The sequence below is a fragment of the Leucopleurus acutus genome, assembly GCF_964270905.1.
Source record: "Leucopleurus acutus genome assembly, chromosome: 21".
Taxonomy (NCBI): Eukaryota; Metazoa; Chordata; class Mammalia; order Artiodactyla; family Delphinidae; genus Leucopleurus; species Leucopleurus acutus.
Window position 1 is genome coordinate 11,422,320 of NC_139163.1, and position 18,609 is coordinate 11,440,928.

At 53.0% G+C, this 18,609-nt stretch overlaps 1 protein-coding gene across 3 annotated transcripts in view; it reads left to right on the forward strand.

Annotated features, from left to right (window-relative positions):
• The first annotated feature begins 1,787 nt into the window (after nucleotides 1-1,787).
• ERICH1 (glutamate rich 1) overlaps nucleotides 1,788-18,609 on the forward strand; it is a 108,944-nt gene continuing 92,122 nt past the window's right edge. For all 3 annotated transcript variants that reach the window (XR_014327087.1, XM_082863911.1, XM_082863910.1), the window contains exons 1-2: nucleotides 1,788-1,889; nucleotides 15,872-16,018. Coding sequence is in view for 2 of the 3 variants with exons in the window: in XM_082863911.1 (XP_082720037.1) it covers nucleotides 1,868-1,889; nucleotides 15,872-16,018 (169 nt within the window). In the remaining variant the exon portion in view is untranslated. The remainder of the gene's footprint in view (nucleotides 1,890-15,871; nucleotides 16,019-18,609) is intronic.

Here is an 18,609-nt window from a genome sequence, read left to right on the forward strand (position 1 = left end):
GAGCCCCTCAGAGCTGTCCTTGGACCACTTCTCTATCTACACTCCCTCTTAGAGCTTTAAATGCACCTACATGCAGACAAACCCAGCTGTATATCTCCATCCTCATCCTTTCTCCTGAATCCTAAAATCCTATTCAGCTGCCTAATTGATGCCCACATTTACACGTCTACACTCCCTCTTAGAGCTTTAAATGCACCTACATGCAGACAAACCCCGCTGTATATCTCCATCCTCGTCCTTTCTCCTGAATCCTAAAATCCTATTCAGCTACCTAATTGATGCCCACATTTACACGTCTAAGGAGCACCTCAAACCTAACATGCCTGGCACTGCACACCACCCAACAATGACCGCCCCCTCTCCACCCCGCAGGGAGTTTTCTCATCTCCTTGGGACCACTCCAGCCTCCCAGTTTCCAAACCAAAACCTGGAGCCGTGCCACACTTCTCTCCTGCCAAAGCCACTCTTGGTCAATCAGAAAACCTCTTTTGCTCTGTCTTCACATATATCCAAATCCAACCACCTCTTCCCACAGCCTCATCCACCACTACCCTGGTGTTAGCCACCAGGGTCCTTCTCACAGGGATGGACTCGAGCTGGCCTCCTGCTTCCCCACCAAATCTGATCTCAGATCAGCGGCTCAAGCCACTCCTTCAAGATGGGCTTCAGATAATTTCACTCCTCTGCTCAAAACCAGCCGTATCCTCCACCTGACTGCCTGGGAAACGTAAGGCTGATCCTCGCGTCTTCGCAAACTTGCCCAGCACCACCTGCTTTCCTGTCTGTCGGCGGCTGTCACTGTCCCTGCTCGCTGTGCTCCTGTCGCACGGGCCCTGTGCTGCTCCAGGCCTGGACGGTCCCTTCTGCTTTGAGTGCTCTTTGCCTGGACATCACCAAGCCTTGCTCCCTCTGCCTCAAGCCTGGTTCAATTACCTTCCAGGAGGCCTTCCTGACCCCCCACCTCCCCACTCTGAAACCCCTTCCCGGCGGAAGGACAGTGACGTGCTGTCTCACGAGGACTTGTCTGTTTGTCAGCCCGTCAGGAGGTGCCCCGGCTTCCATAGCAGGGCCCGGCACAGACAGGCTCTCAGGAAATAAGTTCTCCAAGAAACGGATTCAAGGAAGAAGGGTAAACAATAAACCAAGGTCCCACAGAAGGTGAAATGGTTGGAGGGGAGCACAGGGAAGAAATCCACCTGCCGCAGTCGCAACAGCGGGCAGAAGGGGTCAGTGCCACAGGGGTCAGGGGTCAGGGGGCGGCGGTCTTCCTGGTCAGTCCCCGGGCTCCCCTCTTCCCAGTTTCCTCTCTGCTCTGAGTCCCAGCCCCGATGGGCGCTCAGCAGACCCCTCCCACTGCTCGTATCCCTGTGCAGCGCTGGGACCCAGGGTGACACTGTGGGCGGTCACCCAGGAACACAATCCCGCCCCGCGCTGACCTCCTCCCAGCGACCGCCTAGCCCCTGACTCCCTCCTGCTGACCCACTAGCCACCTCTCGCTGACCCACCCACCCGCTTCCAGTGACGGTCTTGTGATGACCCCCTAACCCCTGACCCCTCCCGCTGACCCCGCCCCATGACCCCTCCTCAGCCCGGGTCGGCTCACCCGGGTCACACCCTTTCCTCTGAGCATGCTCGGAGTACTAACGCCCACGGGCCATGCCCACAGCGCGCGCTAGAGCCAATCTGCAGCCGGTGTGCGGCTGATTGGCGTTCAGCGGCAGAGACCGCGGATCCTGATTGGGCAGGCCTGCTGTTGTGGACGGGCCTACAAGGACGGAGTCCGGAAGTGCAGTCGCGCTGCTCGGGCCTGGGCTGGGGTCGCAGGGGTCGCAGGGGTCGCAGGGGTCGCCGGGGCGGCGAGGCCGGCATGGCGGCGCTGCGGAGACACGGTAGGCGGGGATCAGGGGTCTGTGGGGACCGGGAGCTTTGGGGGATGGAGATTCTAGGCCCTCGGGACTGTGGGGACCCGGGACTGTGAGGACTGTGGGAACCTGGGGCTGTGGGGACGGAGGCTGTGAGGACGGGAACTGTGAGGACCCGGGGCTGCGAGGACGGGGACTGTGAGGACCTGGGGCTGCGAGGAAGGGGGCTGTGAGGACCCGGGATTGTAAGGGGCTCCTCCCAAGCCCAGATTCTGACTCTCAAACCATTTACTTGCAGGGATTCTGAGTTTCTGGGCACGTAACTAGTGTTATTAAGCTATGGTAGTATTTTTAGCCAACACCAAAGGCAGGATGGATACATTTAATTGGTTAACCTGGCACATGCCTTAGAATGAATGTCAGAGATACAGGGAACTCCAGACACCTCATGGAAAGCCCAGCAAACTTCTCATTACCCTATAATCATTAATATTAAAATGAAAAAAGGGAAGATTCTATTTTTCCCAGTTTTATTCAGATATGATTGATATATAGCACTGTGTGGGTTTAAGGTGTGTATACAGCGCAGTGACTTGATGGGCTATGTACTGCAAAGCCACCAGCCAATAAGTTAACATCCATCACCTCATATAGTTACACAATTTCTTTTCCTTGTGATGAGAACTTTTAGGACCTACTGTCTCTCTCAGCAACTTTCAAATTCTCCATACAGCAGTGTTAACTATAGTCACCATGCTGTACAACTACATCCCAAGACTTACTTATCTTATAACTGGAAGTCTGTACCTTTTGTCCATCTTTACCCATTTCTCCCATCCCCCAATCACCTCTGGCAACCATCAGTCTGTTCTCTGTATCTATGAGCTCCTTTTTTCGATTGTTTTTTTTTTTAGATTCCACAAATAAGTGAGATCTTACAGTATTTGTCTTTGTTTGACTTATTTCACTTAGCATAAAGCCCTCAAGATCATCCATGTTATTGGAAATGAAAACATTTCCTTCTTTTTGGCTGAGTAGTATTCGCATCTGCTTTATTCATCCATCCATCAGTGGACACTTGGGTTGTTTCCTTGTCTTGGCTATTGTGAATAATGCTGCAGTGAACATTGGGGTGCATGTATCTTTTTGAGTTAGTGTGTTTCTTCTCTTTGGATAAATACCCAGAAGTGGAATTGCTGGATTGTACGGTAGTTCTATTTTTAATTTTTTGAGGAAACTTCATACTGTTTTCCATAGTGGCTGCACCAATTTACATCCCACCAACAGTGCATAAGAGTTCCCTTTTCTCTGGGCTTCCCTGGTGGCGCAGTGGTTGAGAGTCCGCCTGCCGATGCAGGGGACACGGGTTCGTGCCCCGGTCCGGGAAGATCCCACATGCCGTGGAGCGGCTGGGCCCGTGAGCCATGGCCGCTGAGCCTGCGCGTCCGGAGCCTGTGCTCCGCAGCGGGAGAGACCACAGCAGTGAGAGGCCCGCGTACTGCAAAAAAAAAAAAAAAAGAGTTCCCTTTTCTCCATATCCTCACCAACACTTGCTATTTCTTGTCTTTTTGATGATGGCCATTCTGACAGGTGTGAGGTGATGTCTCACTGTGTTTTGATTTGCGATTCCCTGATGGTTAGTGATCTTGAGCGTCTTTTTGTATAGCTGTTGGCCACCTGTATGTCTTCTTTGGACAAACGTCTGCTCAGCTCCTCTGCCCATGTTTTATTCAGATTGTTTGGGGTTTTGGCTGTTGAATTGTATGGGTTCTTGCTGTAATTCAGGTGTCAGCCCCTTACCAGATATACAGTGTACAAATATTCCTTCCCCTTCAGTAGGTTGCCTTTTCATTTTGTTGACAGTTTCATTTGCTTTGCAGAAGCTTTTTAGTTTCTTTTGTTTGTTTTTGCTGTTGTTGTCTTTGCTTTTGGTGTCAAATCCAAAAAAATCATTGCTGAGATCCATGTTGTCAAGGAGCTTTTCCCCTGTTTTCTTCTAGGAGTTTTATGGTTTTGAAGGTTTTAGATATGTTTCTCTTTTTATTTGGATTAGTTCGGGCCATGGTTATTTTTTTCCTCCTCTGTGTTTAAAACAGATGGTTGTGTTTTTGCCCTTTGAAAGGAAAACCCCAGTGGCAACTCTGGTTAATAAGCATTTGCTTAAAATAGGAAGAAGAAATGAATTTCTCAGTAAGGCAGAATACAGAGAAGAGTAAATAGTGTTCCCAGTCTGTGGCTTCCTTTGTAGAAAAACACTTTGCCCGGCTTCCCCCGTTGCTCTGAGCCCCAGGCATTAGGACTCACCTGGTCAGCCTTAAAGAACAGATCATCTCATAGTGACAAAATTCCTCAACAGTCAGATGTTAGCTCCAAAGCGGGCATTACAGTATTTTGATGGGTCCCCAAGCTACTTTTTATAACCCCCACCAGCAGTGGAGCCAGCAGGCTCTGCAGACTAACTGTGAGGTTCGCAGGGGTAGCCCTGACCGTGGCCTTCATGGGCCCCTGTGGCTGGTTGACCCCCTGCACCCTGACTGGGCCTCTCCTGCCTGGGGCTCTGCCCTCATTCGCCAGCACCTGCTCTCCAGCCTTCCGGTAGTGCGGCCTGGCCAAGCCTGGCGGCAGCGCCCTACTCCCAACCCTCAGCTCGCTGCACCCAGAGGACTCGACTTTTCACCATCCATCCTCAAACAGGCCTCCTTCCTGTTGGGTCTCTGACAAAGTTACCGAGTAAAGTTGGGCTGTTGCAGAACATCGTGGTGAAAGGCTGGATTAGTAAGTCTTGAAAGCGTCCAAGCAGCCATTGTAAGTGAGAAACGCAATATCCATTCTCCGCATCTTCTTAACTAGGTCGCAGGAGCAGTCATGCTGGGGTAACAAACACTGAGGACCACTCGGTGGGGTTTTAGCTGGAAAAGCTTCTGAGCGCTTGTACCGGGTTGCGGTGTGAACCAGGGCCGCCTCTTGTCTTCCTGGTATGCGGGGCTTGTGACGTGGACCCGATGCAGGCCGAGTGATGGTGGAGCAGATGCCCCGCTGGCCGCGCTCGGGGCGCCGTGGGCCGGGGCGGCGGAGGCAGCTGCAGGGCTGCAGCGTATCTGGGCTTCAGAGGAAGAGGCCCGGCAGGAGGGGGACTGTGGGGCTGCTAAGCCCAGAGCTCTCCAGCCCGGGGTGCCTTGGGGGCCAGGGTGAGGGCAGCTGGGCGAAGTGCTTCTCTTCTCAGGAGCCCTACCGCGTGCCTTGGAAGAAAGCCCCTCAGCTGGAGCTCAGGGTGAGAAAGCATGAGTCCGGTGGGCTGGCGTGCTGCCTGGGGGGCGGTTCTGAGGCTTCCCCGCAGGTTGGCGTCTGCTGGGTGATGGGGCCTCCTATGCGGTTTGTGGCAAAGCTTCTCGGGATGAAAGGAGGCTGTTGCCTTTGCAGCAAGGCTGCTGGAGGGAGAAGTAAATCTTTACTGTTCTCCCCTTGATGCCGGGGAAGCCTGTGGCCTGTACTGGAGGCCATCCCTTGGGCATCCTTTGGGAGCTTCTGGGTTAACAGGCAGCGGTGGGTCCCGCACAGAGTGTGGTGGGGAGAGCGGGTGAGCATCCAGCACAGGGTTACAGGTGAAGCCCGGTGGGGACTGTGGAGTCAGGAGGGATCTCGGGACAGCCCGGCGGGGCGCTGCGGAGAGGGAGCTGCACTGAGGTTCTCTGGCCTGCTCACTGGAGGCTGACTGCTGAGGGGTGTCCTCAGTCCAGCGTCCCCCCACCTCCCAACAGGCACCTCGCCCCTTTTCAGAAAGTCTGCCGGCTCTGCTTCTGTCTGTTGCAGCTTCTCCACTTGGAGCAAGTGGAGCCTTGTCCCCTGATGCACAGACCCCAGCGGAGCCTGGGGCACTCGCCCTTCCGGGCCCGCTCCACGCTGGCTGTGGACTCTCAGATGGGCGAACGTGAGGGCCATCCAGGGCCGGGGTCAGGGCTAGGAGGAGGACACTGCTGTCATCCCCTCCCTGCTACTCGCGTGTGTCTGTGTGTAGCTGTATGTGTGTGTCTGCGTGTATGTGCATGTGTGTGTCTGTCTGCATGTATGTTCACGTGTGTGTGTGTGTCTCCCCCATTGCACCCTCAGACTTACACTGCCCGCAGCTTCCTTTGGAGTCTCAGACCCATGGGTACTGGCTGGGGTCCGTCTCAGTTGGGAAGACGCTGCTTTCCTTTGTGTTGAGCCATGTGCCTCGGGCGCCCCAGCAGGTGGACGAGCAGTCGCTCACTGACCTGCAGGAAGAGCCCAACTCTCTTTATCCACAAAAGTGTCACTTCGGTGTTTTCTTCTGTGTTCAGTGTGATGCGGCAGATCCCTTCTCTTCTGGATCAAGAGCCCTTTTTCCTTTCAGCGATCTTCCAGGACTGAACGTGCGTGCCGCAAGGCCTGGAGAGGGTTAACGCAGAGATGGGCCGGGGCCGGAGCGGGGGTGGACACGGTGCGGGGAGGAACTCCGAGCTGGAGGGGAGGGGCCCAGGCCACGGCATGGGAGGTGGGGAATAACTCAGGGACCAGGGAGGGGGCTCAGCCAGGCGGGGACATGCCCTGCAGGGTCCCGTACCTTGGATATGACTGGGGACCGGGGCTCAGCTACCTCCTGACCACTGCTAGTGGTGAGCCTCACACTGCCCTGGGACGGGGGTGGGGTCACTGTCATCTCTGGGGAGTGCAGAAAGCCTCAGCCTGTGGCCAGCAGCAGGACAAGTTGGGCTTCGGCACACCAGCTTCAGGTCTGGTTCCTCTGTCACCATCCCCTGTGTGTGACGAGCCCCACGGAGGTGGTGCCACCCGGGGCAGAGCCAGCGAGGTTGGACTAGCGCCCTCCCCGCCGGTCAGTGCCCGTGGCCGGGCACTGAATCTGTCCAGGAGGCCAGCGGCCGAAGGGAGGATGGAAGACGTGAGGGTCGAGGCTAGGCGGGGGCCGTTGGGGTGGGGGAGGCGGGAGGTGTGCTGGGAGCAGCGGTAGGTCTCTCTCCCGGGCTTGACAGGTGTCGCGTGGGCGTGTGTGCAGGTTGCGGCTCACCGGTGAAGGCGCTCCCTGGCACCCTTGGGCCTCGTCTGTAAGGTGGGGGCTGTTCTGTGTTCTTTCACGAGCTGGTCAGTCAGGAGCGGCCGCCGGAGGAGGCTCAGGACAGGCCCAGGAAGGACAGTTTGTTGGGCTCTCGGGTCCTAGAGGCAGGGCCACGCCGGGCACGTGGGGGGATGGCCAGGGGGTCAGGGGGTGGAGGACAGGACGGAGGGAAGACTGAGGGCACGGCCTTTACTGGGGTTTCCCGGGGAAAGGCAGGCGGGGCAGAGGGAACACGTACGATTGGCTGCTTTTAGTGATTTTGCCGGGCTTTGGGTGACAGGGCTGCCCCGAGCTGCCCGGCCTGGGTGTTTCGGGCAGAGGAGGGTCACCTCCCCGGGGGCGGGGCAGGCGGAGGAGGCCGGGCCTGGCTGGGCTGTTGGCATAGGTCACAGGCGGGCTCCTGGCTGGGCCCTTGGCTGGTGGGGGGTTGTCTCCGCCCAGCCAGGCGGGACTTAAGATGTCAGAGCATCACAGTAGACAGAAAATTTAAGATGTATGACTACTCGGTGAACAGCAGAGTCATGAGGATTAACACGGGTCACGTTCGTGAGGCGTGAGGCCCAAGGCCCACGTGAGCAGCCTGCCATCACTGTCACCCTGGGTGTGGGACGTGGAAGCGGCCGAGGGGGACCTTGTCGGGAAGACAGGGTGCACGACCCAGCGGCTGGAGAGACGACAGCGCCCGGACAAGGCTTCAGGACTGTGGGAGCAGGACGGTTCCTCAAGCAGAGGGTGCCAGGCACAGTGGGGGCACGATGGGGAGCCAGGGATCCTCCCTGCTCGGCTGGGGCGGCAGAAGCCAGTGGAAGAATGGGCACTTCCTCCCCAACATCCTCACCCAGAGAACAGGTGACCCGGCTATGGTCAGGCAAGCCTTGTGCCCTTTGGGTTGAATTCCAGATCTGTCTGCTGAAAAAGCCAATGTCGATTAAACTGGAAAAAAAACAGAAGTATTGGAGTAAAAGTAATAGGTTATCCTCTGTCTCCCCATCGTAATGAGGCAGCTTTCCGAGTTGCCTTTGAATGTCCCCTCAGCCCGCCCCGCCGGGTCTGTTGCATCTCGTCTTGGTGAGAAAACAAGACAGGCTGGGAGCTGTGTCTGCTCTCCCTGCATCTCCTGGGTTAGGACGCAGTCACCAAGCCCAACAAAAATGATCACAGCCTTATGTGCACTTAACATGTTTCTGAATAGCTGATGGCATAGTAATTGCTGCTTAAAAAACTGCGAGGAAAAATTTTGGACAAAGTTTAGAATTTTTTTTTTTAAGTGTTAAAGTTTTGGGAGAAAATGAAAGTTTAGTGGATATCTACCTCTTAAATGGGGAGATCACGTCAGACTGGTCATGGCGTAGGATTCCAATTGTGTCCCGTTTGAGTACTATTTCTGGTCTTATTTTGAGAACTATCTTCCTTTTAATTAATATTTCAGAAAGCTTGCCAACTGTTGCTTAAATCTTAGCTAATTGTTTTTCCATTAATAATTCTATGATGAAAGTCATTAACAAACTATCATTCATTGAATTTGCGTACTATATTGAGCGTCTCTTTCTTGTGAACTGATGCAGTGCTATTATCAATTTATTCCTTTATTCATCAGCATCCATTAAATACCTTCTCTCATTATAGGGATAAAATGGGAAAAAAAACCGTATTGAATATTGTAGGAGAAAAAGCTATGGAGAGGTTGGCAGATAAACATAGTCTTTACTGAAAAGAGAAAATTTAAAATGCTGTATCAGATTCCAAGAAATACCCTAAGAAAATTTAAAGTGTCTCTTAAGCTCTACAGATATCAGGTGGAAAAGGGAATCAGCTGAGTCAGTGTTTACTGAGGTTGGGGGACTTCTTCCTTTTCTTTATGATTTGTCAGTGTGTGTTTGTTTTGCAACATTTTCTCTACTATGCCAGACTAAGGTCGGGAGGCTGTCATCAAACAGGGAAAAGGGCCACAGGGAAAGTTTCAATGAATTTCCATTTCTGATCTTATTTTCAGTAGCAGTTTTTCATTTATATATGATTTCAAAAAGCCTGCCAACTCTGGTTTCAAATTCTAGATAATCACTCTAAAAACGTACATCGTAAAACCATTTGTTCTGATGTTTTTCTCTCATAATGAAATATCTCGAAGTCACTTTTTAGAAGTTATTTGTTAATATTTATGGTATCTTTTTTTATTTTTGTGTAATTCCTATAAGCATGTGGCCCCATCAGTTTTACTGTTTCCCATTAACATCCACCCCTGGAAATATAGTTCTTTAGCTAATTTTATTCCTCATGGCCCCAGATTAGCTCCACGTGTTTTTTTGTCCTCTGAGAGTTATGCTTTTCTGAGAGACAGTGGTTCATAGGGATGATTTGGCTAGAGAATTACAAATGACTCAATATCATTTCTCATCTCATCCATTACCAGAAAGATCTACAGTATATATTTAGTAAAAATAAATGTATAGTTTTACACCAATGGTAAATAAAGTATATTGTGTACATAGATGTTGAGGGAAATGTGTATCACTTTACCATCAAAGTGAACTTTTTTAAGGAAAAGAAAAATATTTCTGACATTGATGGGGTGACTTAGTGGTCTCAAAGATCAGAGGTGGGCTTCGCTGGTGGCGCAGTGGTTGGGGGTCCGCCTGCCGATGCGGGGGACACAGGTTCGAGCCCCGGTCCGGGAGGGTCCCATGTGCCGCGGAGTGGCTGAGCCCGTGAGCCATGGCCACTGAGCCTGCGCGTCTGGAGCCTGTGCTCCGCAACGGGAGAGGCCACAACAGTGAGAGGCCCGCGTACCACAAAAAAAAAAAAAAGATCAGAGGTGCTTTTTTTTCTATCACATAGTTTTCATTTTCCTTTGCTTTTTTCAGAATGGAATATTATGGAAGAAAAAGTTCCTATTTCTGTTTCTTTTTTTTTTTTTTTTCATGAGAGCCTTTCCTAATAGAAAGTACATGCAACCAATTTCCCCTGATGAGGAAGCTTTCCCAGCTGGGAGGTGTGCCGGGAGCACTGTCTGACTCGGGCAGGAGCCTGTTAGGCATTCTGCCCTAAGACCACAGCGAAGGAGACCTATTTCCTTGAAATGCTGCCATTAACACCTCTGTTAAAAATGGAGCAAACCCCTTCCTTTTTTATATGCAACTGTTAGATTTTAAAACACGTGATTGTGTGGAAGAATAGTTCAGAATTGAATAGTTTACCACCAGCAGTCAAACTATCTATTTCCTTTTGAGTTCTTCCCAGGTGTCTACTTTCCAAAGAACACTTTACTGAAATTTTATTATTTGGCTTGTGTCTTTAACCTGAAATAGCAAGTTTGGACGGCAGTCCTCTCTGAAAATTATATCAAAATGACTTAATTCCCCTGTGACACAGAGACTTGATCTCTCTGTTTGGTATTTCGTCGCATTAATTTCAGACAGGATGTTTTTCTCCACAGTGACCTTTTTCTGTGTCTCTCATGTCCCAGCTCCAGTCGCCTGTCGCATGGTGATTGTACTTGTCTCCTGCAGGCATCAATGTCCATTCCCCTGCTTTTTTATGTTCTGCTGATTGCTTTTTGACAGACAGCAGAGTTTCAAGTTACAACCTGCTCTTGCTGGGAGAGGGGGACGGCACAGGCAGGAGGCCAGCGGTTCACTGAGCTCCTGTGGTGACACAGAGCTGCCTTCCTGGACCCAAGCACCTTGCTCTTTTTTGTTTGTTTTTGAGCACAGTGGAAATTAAGCAAAAAAGAGACTTTTAATCTCTAAATTGATTTTTAAGACTATGTTTGCAGTAGGTACAGGGGCGCGCACACACACACACATACGGAGGCACAAGGCGCCTTTCAACAAACCAAAGCTGACAGATGCTTTTTAAAAATGATGTTTTACTGTGTTCCTACCCTGAAAAAAATAACCTTTCATTTATGTTCTGCTTTTAACGTGAATCCCTAAGTAGGTTTGGCCAGTTAGAATCAAGTCCCTATTTGTAGGAAACCGGGAGGCAGTTCATGGGGTACCCAGCTCCTTCATAGCCCTGGAGGCTCAGAGAACTGAGAGTCCAGTGGCTACACATTTCTTTTGGTCTAAAACAGCTGGTAATTTGTATTTAAGTAAACTACGAGCTCCGTTTGTGATAGGAGCCCCATGTGACTGCACAGGAGCGGGTCCATCGTCCCTTTGAAAAGCAGAGGCACTGATCACTGGGGCTGGTGGGGGTCTGGGCAGGCAGGTCCACGCTGACAGCTTGTTTGCTTCAGAGGATGATGTTCAGACGTTCAGTGGTCTTACTCCCTGCGTTGTCTCAAATGCTGGGATAAAGTGAAATTCACCAAGGAACCCTCCAGCAGTATTGGTTGGTAGAAAGTATTGTTTTCATTCTGTTTGTTACACATTGCTCTTTTAAAGCTGATTTTGAAAAATTAAAATCACATTATTTTTAAAAAGACTATGCTTTAACTTGTGGCAACTGAAAGTATTAGACATGTATATTTATCAGCAAAATTATTTTAATCTGAGGTACCTGGATATTTGGAATCCGTTAAGACTTACTAGTTAAACTTCTCATTGAAGACACATCTCCCGCTTTTGCTGTTGGGATGCCCGTCCTGACAGCTCTTTGAGATCATCTGTTCTTGTGCCTGTTGACAAGACACTTGATAATTATCTCACGGATCATGGATAATAGGATGTAAAACCTGCATCTCCTCTCAGAGCAGTTTTGTTCCCGTGATAACGTTTATTACAAGTCGTAGGGGTGGGATTGATGGAGCACATGTGCTGCCGGGGGTGGGAGCCTGCAGAGACTCCTGGAGAAGGTGTGTTTTTGCTTGTGAGGTTTTTAACACACATGAGTATGAGATGGAAATCATGCTGCCTCTTGGGTTTACGAGATGCTTACACCCATTTAGCTTAGGAGGATAAAAGTTCTCCTCTTTGTTTTAGTTTTTGAACTACTATGCTCAATTTTAAATTTAAAACTTAGGAAAATTGTCTTTCCCATTTGATGAAGTGTGAACTGTGCAGGCCCTCTGGCCTTTATGAATTAGCACATCTGAATCCGTGTACTGTTCTGCCCACGGTCACCCTCCAAATATTAATCTTGGGATTTAAGCGTAGAGTATGACACTTTTATATTTAAGTTGTACTTTAGGAACATTTGTTTTGAATTTTGAGTGCACAGCCTGTGTTCCCTCGATCTTAGATGGTGCGTGCTGTGCGTGCTGAGCCCCCGCCCCGTGGTGCAGCCGCGGACCCTCAGAAGCACATGGACATGTGGTGCGTCCTCCTTCCCCGTGGGCACGTCCGGTGCTCATGGGGCTGGTTCCCTCTCTGCTTCTCTGATGTGGGCCCCTGTGTCTGTAGTGGCCAAGACGGTCCTCCCTCGAGCAGCCGTGGTTGTTCAGCCAAGGACAGATGTGACTGGATTTGTGTTCAGAACGGGGATGCACCCTCCTCCTGGACACAGGCTCCTTGGAGACATGCCGACCCCAGGGCGCAGGCAGAGGGAGAGCAGATGAGCCTGGAGCAGCTCCTGGTGCCGGCAAGTAGCCACATGCTCTCAGAAGGCGGGGGGGTGGGGGGGGGTGGGGGGGGGCAGGCATCAGGCGGGCAGCGCAGGGGCTGGCGGGCCGACAGTGCCCCAGGCCAGGCCATGGGCGCAGGGCGAGTGGGGAAAAACAGTTCAGTTTTGCTTTGTTGAAATACTGGGCGCTGCGGGCCATTGGGTGGGCTTGCCTGCTGTTGGCAGTGGGGTCTGGATCTCAGGCGAGCTGGAGGACGTTTCAGCTTTCGTCCCGGCCTGAGACGGGAGTGGGAAGGGAGAGAGGCCGGGAGTGAGGAAGTGAGAGCCCCGTCGTCCACTCCTGTGTCGTCTCTGTAGCACACCTGTGTTGTCAGTCTTGCAGCCTCGCCCACAGAGGTGTTTCTGCCCATTTTACAGAGGGAAACAGTGAGACTCAGAAAGACCTAGGAGTGGCAGAACTGTGGCTTAACCCAGTTGAACCCAACTCCTGGAGGGATCCCTGTTGGGTATTGTGGGAGAGGGGAGGAGCTCTGCGTGGGGAGACCTGCAGGTTCGCCCTGTGCTCTGAGCCTCCTGCTGACCGAGAACCTCCTCTCCTCTCGGAGTCACGAAACTTTGCTCCCTGGTAACGAGGTTGAGGAGGCAAGTATTGAGCCCTTGAGTCTTGTGCTAGATTTAGTTTTTAAAATGTCAGTGGGGACACTATGGGGCCTGGCAGCCCTGAGCAGGGTCCCATAGTCAGGAGACATGGAGGGGGGCCCTGTCCCTGGCAGGGCTGCCTCTGGTGGGGCGTTGGCTGGGATGATGTTTGAACCCCAGCGATTGCCACCCTTCCCTATCGGGGAGGCCCAGAGCCCGAAGCAAGACCTGGCCAGGCCCCGTGGGGCAGCAGGGGAGCCTGGGTGGCAGATGAGGCCGCCCTTGGACCACAGCCCTCAGACCCAGGCCCCTTATAAGGAGCTCTCAGCTTCCAGAGCCAGGTGTGAAGCAAGCTTGTTGCCCCCAGACCCTACCCAAGTTGGCTTCTGGCCCCCGGGACCTCAACACTGGAGCGCTCAGCCTGGGGCTAGGGCTGAATCTTGTCCCTGAGGAAGGACCACGTGTCCTAAACCTCCCAACAGGCTGAGGCCCCTGCAGCGGTCGTGCGGGGACACCGCAAAGCCAGCGAGTGGAGAGCCAAAGGGCCTCGAGAGCCGGAGGCTTTGCAGACACGCCGCCAGGTAGCTAGCGCCTTGGTGAAAACCCCTATTAATTAGGCTGTAAATACAATTTACTTACGCAGTCCGTTGAATTCAGTGAAAGCGCCACGGGCTTCTGTTCTTTTCCTTGCCCTGCACACCACCAACGTCTCAGCTCAGGATCCACGGCAGAAAGCCTAGGCGGTGAGTTCCTGGCCGGCCTGCCGTGTGCCGCGCCCTTGCCGCCTGTAGTCAGGGCACCTGTTCAAGCAAAATGGTGAGGTGCCCAATCCGCTTCAGTGTTCCCTGGAGAAGGGGGCCTTCTGGGGGCCTGGCTTGCACTGGCTTCTCCCCGGGATCGCTGTGTTTTTATGTCGGGTTCTTCGGGCTGTGTGGCTGCTCAGCTGTGGTGCAGGCACTGCTTGGTGATGACCTGTGTCGGGTTTTCCTGTAGTGTTGTTTTGTGTTCAGATACACACGTGTGTGCAGAAGCTTCAGCTCAGAGATGACCTCAGCTGGACGCCCATGTCAGCCGCCGCCAGCCCAGGCGAGTCTCAGGCCCCGAGCTTCCCCGAGTTTGTTTTAGAGCAGGGTGCCCAGTTAGGATTTTACCTTAATATTTGTTCTAGTTCATAAAAATGCTGACCTGTTGATAGTTTGTAGGTAAAGTTTATTTTATCTGCCTTTGGTTTCCCCTGGAAATTGCCACCAGTCTTCTGGAATAGAGTGTTTTCCCCTCTGCCATTTAAGGAAATGCACAGGACAGTTCAATTTCTAACGGAAACTTGGAACCTACCCTCTGGACGTGTCTTTGAGCGCCGGTCTAATGGAACAGCCTGTCTCCCCGTGACGCACGCACTGCCCGGGGCTGTCTGCAGAGGCCTTGAGAATATTCTGAGCCGGGCCCTGCGCTGTTCAACCAGGCAGAGGTGGGGGTTGGAGTCCAGCATTTCCGGGACCCGAGACCGTAAATGAGGGCATCGTCGCCAGAGGCAGTTTCTTCCATCCAGGGCCTCCTGGCCAAGCGGGCAGCCAGCCATCAGGCCACCGGGCCAGCGGGCGGGTGGCATCAGGACCCCGTGCTCCTCCCAGGCGCCCGGCCAAGCACTGCCTGGGCTTGAATAGTTTTCTGAGAAGGCCTTTCGTGTTTTTAGACCCAAGTTGTGTTTTTTCCAACTAGTACCGGTCGGAGGGGGTTATTGCTGCTGCGAGGGCTGTCTGAGCACATGATGAAATGAGGAGTGGTCTGCGTCTTTAGGGTTGTGCCTCCCACGTGGGGACAGGACCCTGCCCTCTGTGACCCACAAGCCACTCGGTGGCCCCTTCAGACTTCCCCTCTCACGTCACCGCGTCCTCAGTGGCCCAAACATATATCCTCCACCTCATCATCTGAAGAACTCAAACCCTTCTCCGGGGTCCCGATTTCTGCCCCACGGTGCTTGGTTACTCCAGAGCAGCTCTCTCTCTCTTTGCTGGTTTGTTTCTGAATTTAATGAGGTTAAAACAGGTTCATTGGGTGAACCTTTTCCCCTCACCTTTTCTAGGATGCTGTTTTGAGATTGTACCTGTTCGTTGTTCACACTTAAATCAGGACAGAAATATTTATTCATTGTGGCAGCTCTTCCCCTCCAGTTAGATCAGAATGTAAACTAAAATAAACGAAATGAAGACTCTGCACACCCTTGTGAGAACCTAGCCGGCTGTGCTGGTCCCTGGCGGGTGCCCTGGAGGAAGGAGCCGGGGCTGCCTGGGGCCTGCCCAGCGTATCTGCTGTGAACTGACGTGGACCCAGCCTGTCTGGGGCTGCGCTGGGGCCCAGGACCTCAAACCCTGATTCTCAAAACACCTCGCAGTCTGTGCTTTATACATACATTCAACCAGAGACAAGGTGAGGGAAGAACAGAACTGTGAGCCCAAGTGCGGCCCCCAGGTGTGAGCACAGGTGTGAGCGGCTCCTACCTGTGCCCACACCTGTGGGGGCATCCAGTGCTGGGGGGCGGCATCCTTTCAGGGGACAGTGATGAGGGGTCCCCTGATGGGGACGGTGCTGGGGGTCTTCTGAGGGGGACGGTGCTGGAGGGTCTTGGGGGGACAACCCCAGTGGTGTCCTATAGGGGGCAGTCCTGAGGTAGTGATGTCGTGATATGTCTTCGTTTTCTATAAAATCCATTTGCAATTTAAATAAAACTGCCGTCAGTAATTCTTTTCCTTTCTTTTGCAAATTGATGCCTCTGTAGTGTTTGTTGGAAAAGTGCTGAAGAAACTGTATCCTGAGGTTCCACGTGGCCAAGAGAAGAGGGCCCCAGTGAGTCCAGCCTGCAGAAACCCACCTGAGAAAGTGGCTCCTGAGAGAGTGAAGGGCGGGGGCATCCCCCCCATGACAGGTGAGGGCGGGTCCCTGGACATTCCCCAGGAAGCACGTGCCTGGCCTCAGGCCACTGGGGTGTCACCTCAGGGGACGGGCAGGTGTCGTTCTGCTCACGCTCTGGGAGGACAGTTACTTCACTTGGGGAGGGAAGAAGCCAGCATCGGTGCCCCCAGCTGGGGACGAGGTCAAGTTCTCCATTGGTGTTGAGTTCATCTACATGCTGTTCCCGGTCGCAGAGACTGGACCCTGCTGCCTGGTCTCTCATCTGCCCTGTCACCCTGCCCCAGTCCCTGTCCACCCAGGATGCGCTCCTGACGTCTCTCCTGTTTTAGTCTCCTGTCCATTGCTCTTCACAGATGTCTGTCCAAGATCCTCACACAGTGAGGTGGTCGGCCGTGGAGGCTCCTCTCACTCTGGTTCCCCATCAATGCAGCGGTGTTGCCTGACGAGGGGCCACTAAGTGGGACACACGGAAAGAGGCCAGGCAAGGTGGGGGCAGCCCTGGCTGCAGCCCCTAGTGCCCAGGTGGACGTGGGAGGGCAGAGTTCCCAGCACCCTTTCTCGGGTCAGTTCCGTTTCTCTTTGGCAGTAGCCCCTCACGGGGCTCTGTCCTGGAGTGATTCTGTTCCTGAGCGCTGGTCTCTCCTGCTGGCCTGGCCCGGTAACCTTATGTCCACAAATCCTGACCCTCCCTGGACCAGATCTCAGCGGCAGGCCCGACAAGCCCAGGGCATGCCCGCTGCCCACAGGCTGGATCTCCAGAAATAATTGTGCCACGCCTGTTTCACCCATGAGATGGCCAATGCCTGTGGACGAGGGGAAAGCGTTCCCCCCCAGAATGGGGGGCTGCACAAGCTTGTCCTTCAGGATGAACCTGGGGCTGCCGAGTTCCCTTTCTGTGTCCTCATGTGCCTCGGTGTGGTTGGGATGCTCTGACCCCCGTGTAGCATCCCCCCAGGACCACCACTCTCTGGCGCACCTGCTGCTGTTCTGACAGAGAGCCTGCCAGGTGTAGGATGGACTCCCACCCCTGGAGTCACACTAAGGAATAGTGGCTACTATTTAATGCTGTTTTACCTTTCAAAGACCATACTGTCGTGGGCTGAATTGTATCCTCTGTAATTCATACGCTGAAGCCCTGACCTCAAGATGTTGACTGTGTTTGGAGACGGGGCCTTTAAAGAGGTGATTAAGTGAAACGAGGCCATTAGGGTGGGTCCTAGTCCAATGTGACTGGTGAGATCAGGAAGAGATCAGGACCCGGACACGCACAGCAGGATGACTGCATGAGGACACGGGGAGAAGACAGCCATCCACACGCCAAGGAGACAGGCCTCGGAAACCAGCCCTGTGACACCTCCATCTCGGACATCCAGCCTCCAGAACCAGGAGAGAAGGAACACCTGTGCTCAAGCCCCCACCTGTGATGCTGCCCAGAAAACTAACGTGACACCCGTTCCACCTGTGAAGGACGCACGTGGTTTTGAATAAGCACAGCACAGCTTAGCAAGGCGGGAACCGTAGGGAAGACGTGCCGCCTATGTGAGGAGCAGGCGTCCCTGGGTGTTCCTGGTTTTCTGTCCAAGTTTGACTGAACCAATGTTCTTAGTCTTTTTAAAAATTTTGTTTTTAGGGTTTATTTGCATTTTCTTCCCTCTTCTAACTTGACGGTTTTAACAGCGATTATTCACTAATAGTAATAATCTGGGTGGTGTCTTTCCACGGAAGCTCCAGGTTCAGTCATGTCATTTCAGCAGGCGGCTGTGAGGTGCTGTTGTTGTTCAGTATGAGGATGTTGAACTAAAAATCAAGATGCTGATGTAAAGTTCGTTCAGAATGTATCGATTACGTGAAATGACCCGTACGGAAGGTTAAGAAGCTTGTTCCATGGAGCAGATGCCTGGTGTGAGTGGATGAGGGGGCCTGAGCATGGGGAGCCTCCATCACGTCCACCGGGAGCTGGGGGTGGGCCCCAGCTGCAGCCTGAGCTGTGATGGGCAGTGGGGCACCCATGGTGCTGACTGGTGATCGCCCCGTGGTGGCTGGTGCCAGCGGCTGTGGCACAGTCGGAGGATAGGACAGGATAGACGCCAGTGCCTGGATGGAGTTGGCCCAGCCAGCATGGTGATGGGGCCAGAGGAGAGGTCCCATGAGGACTGCAGGTCAGGTTTCGGCCCGTGTTCTCGGTGGACCTCTCCACCCATGTGATTTCTCAGACTGCAGACTCTGCGTGTGGTGCTTGCTGTCTAAGGCAGCGCAGTGTGCCTTGCGCAGTGTAGACTGGCCACCTGCCATGGCCTAAACTAAGGGGGAGTGTTTAATGAGGATGTGGTGTGACCAGGGCAGTCTCACTGGGTCCTAGAGGGGCGTCCAGTTGCTGCATTTCTGCACACCCCACGCTTTCTCCCCTTCCAGAGCACCCTGTGGCCGCCAGGCATCCTGGAAGGGGGAGGGGTCTGGTGGGCAGGACCCCCACACCCTTTCTCATGGCTTCAGGCAACAAATAGAGGAGGCATTTCTGATAGTTTTAGTATTTCACAGATGCAAATGAGCCTAACTTATATGCCCTTTTCTGAAAACTCCATACAACATGCAGCAACTTTTTTT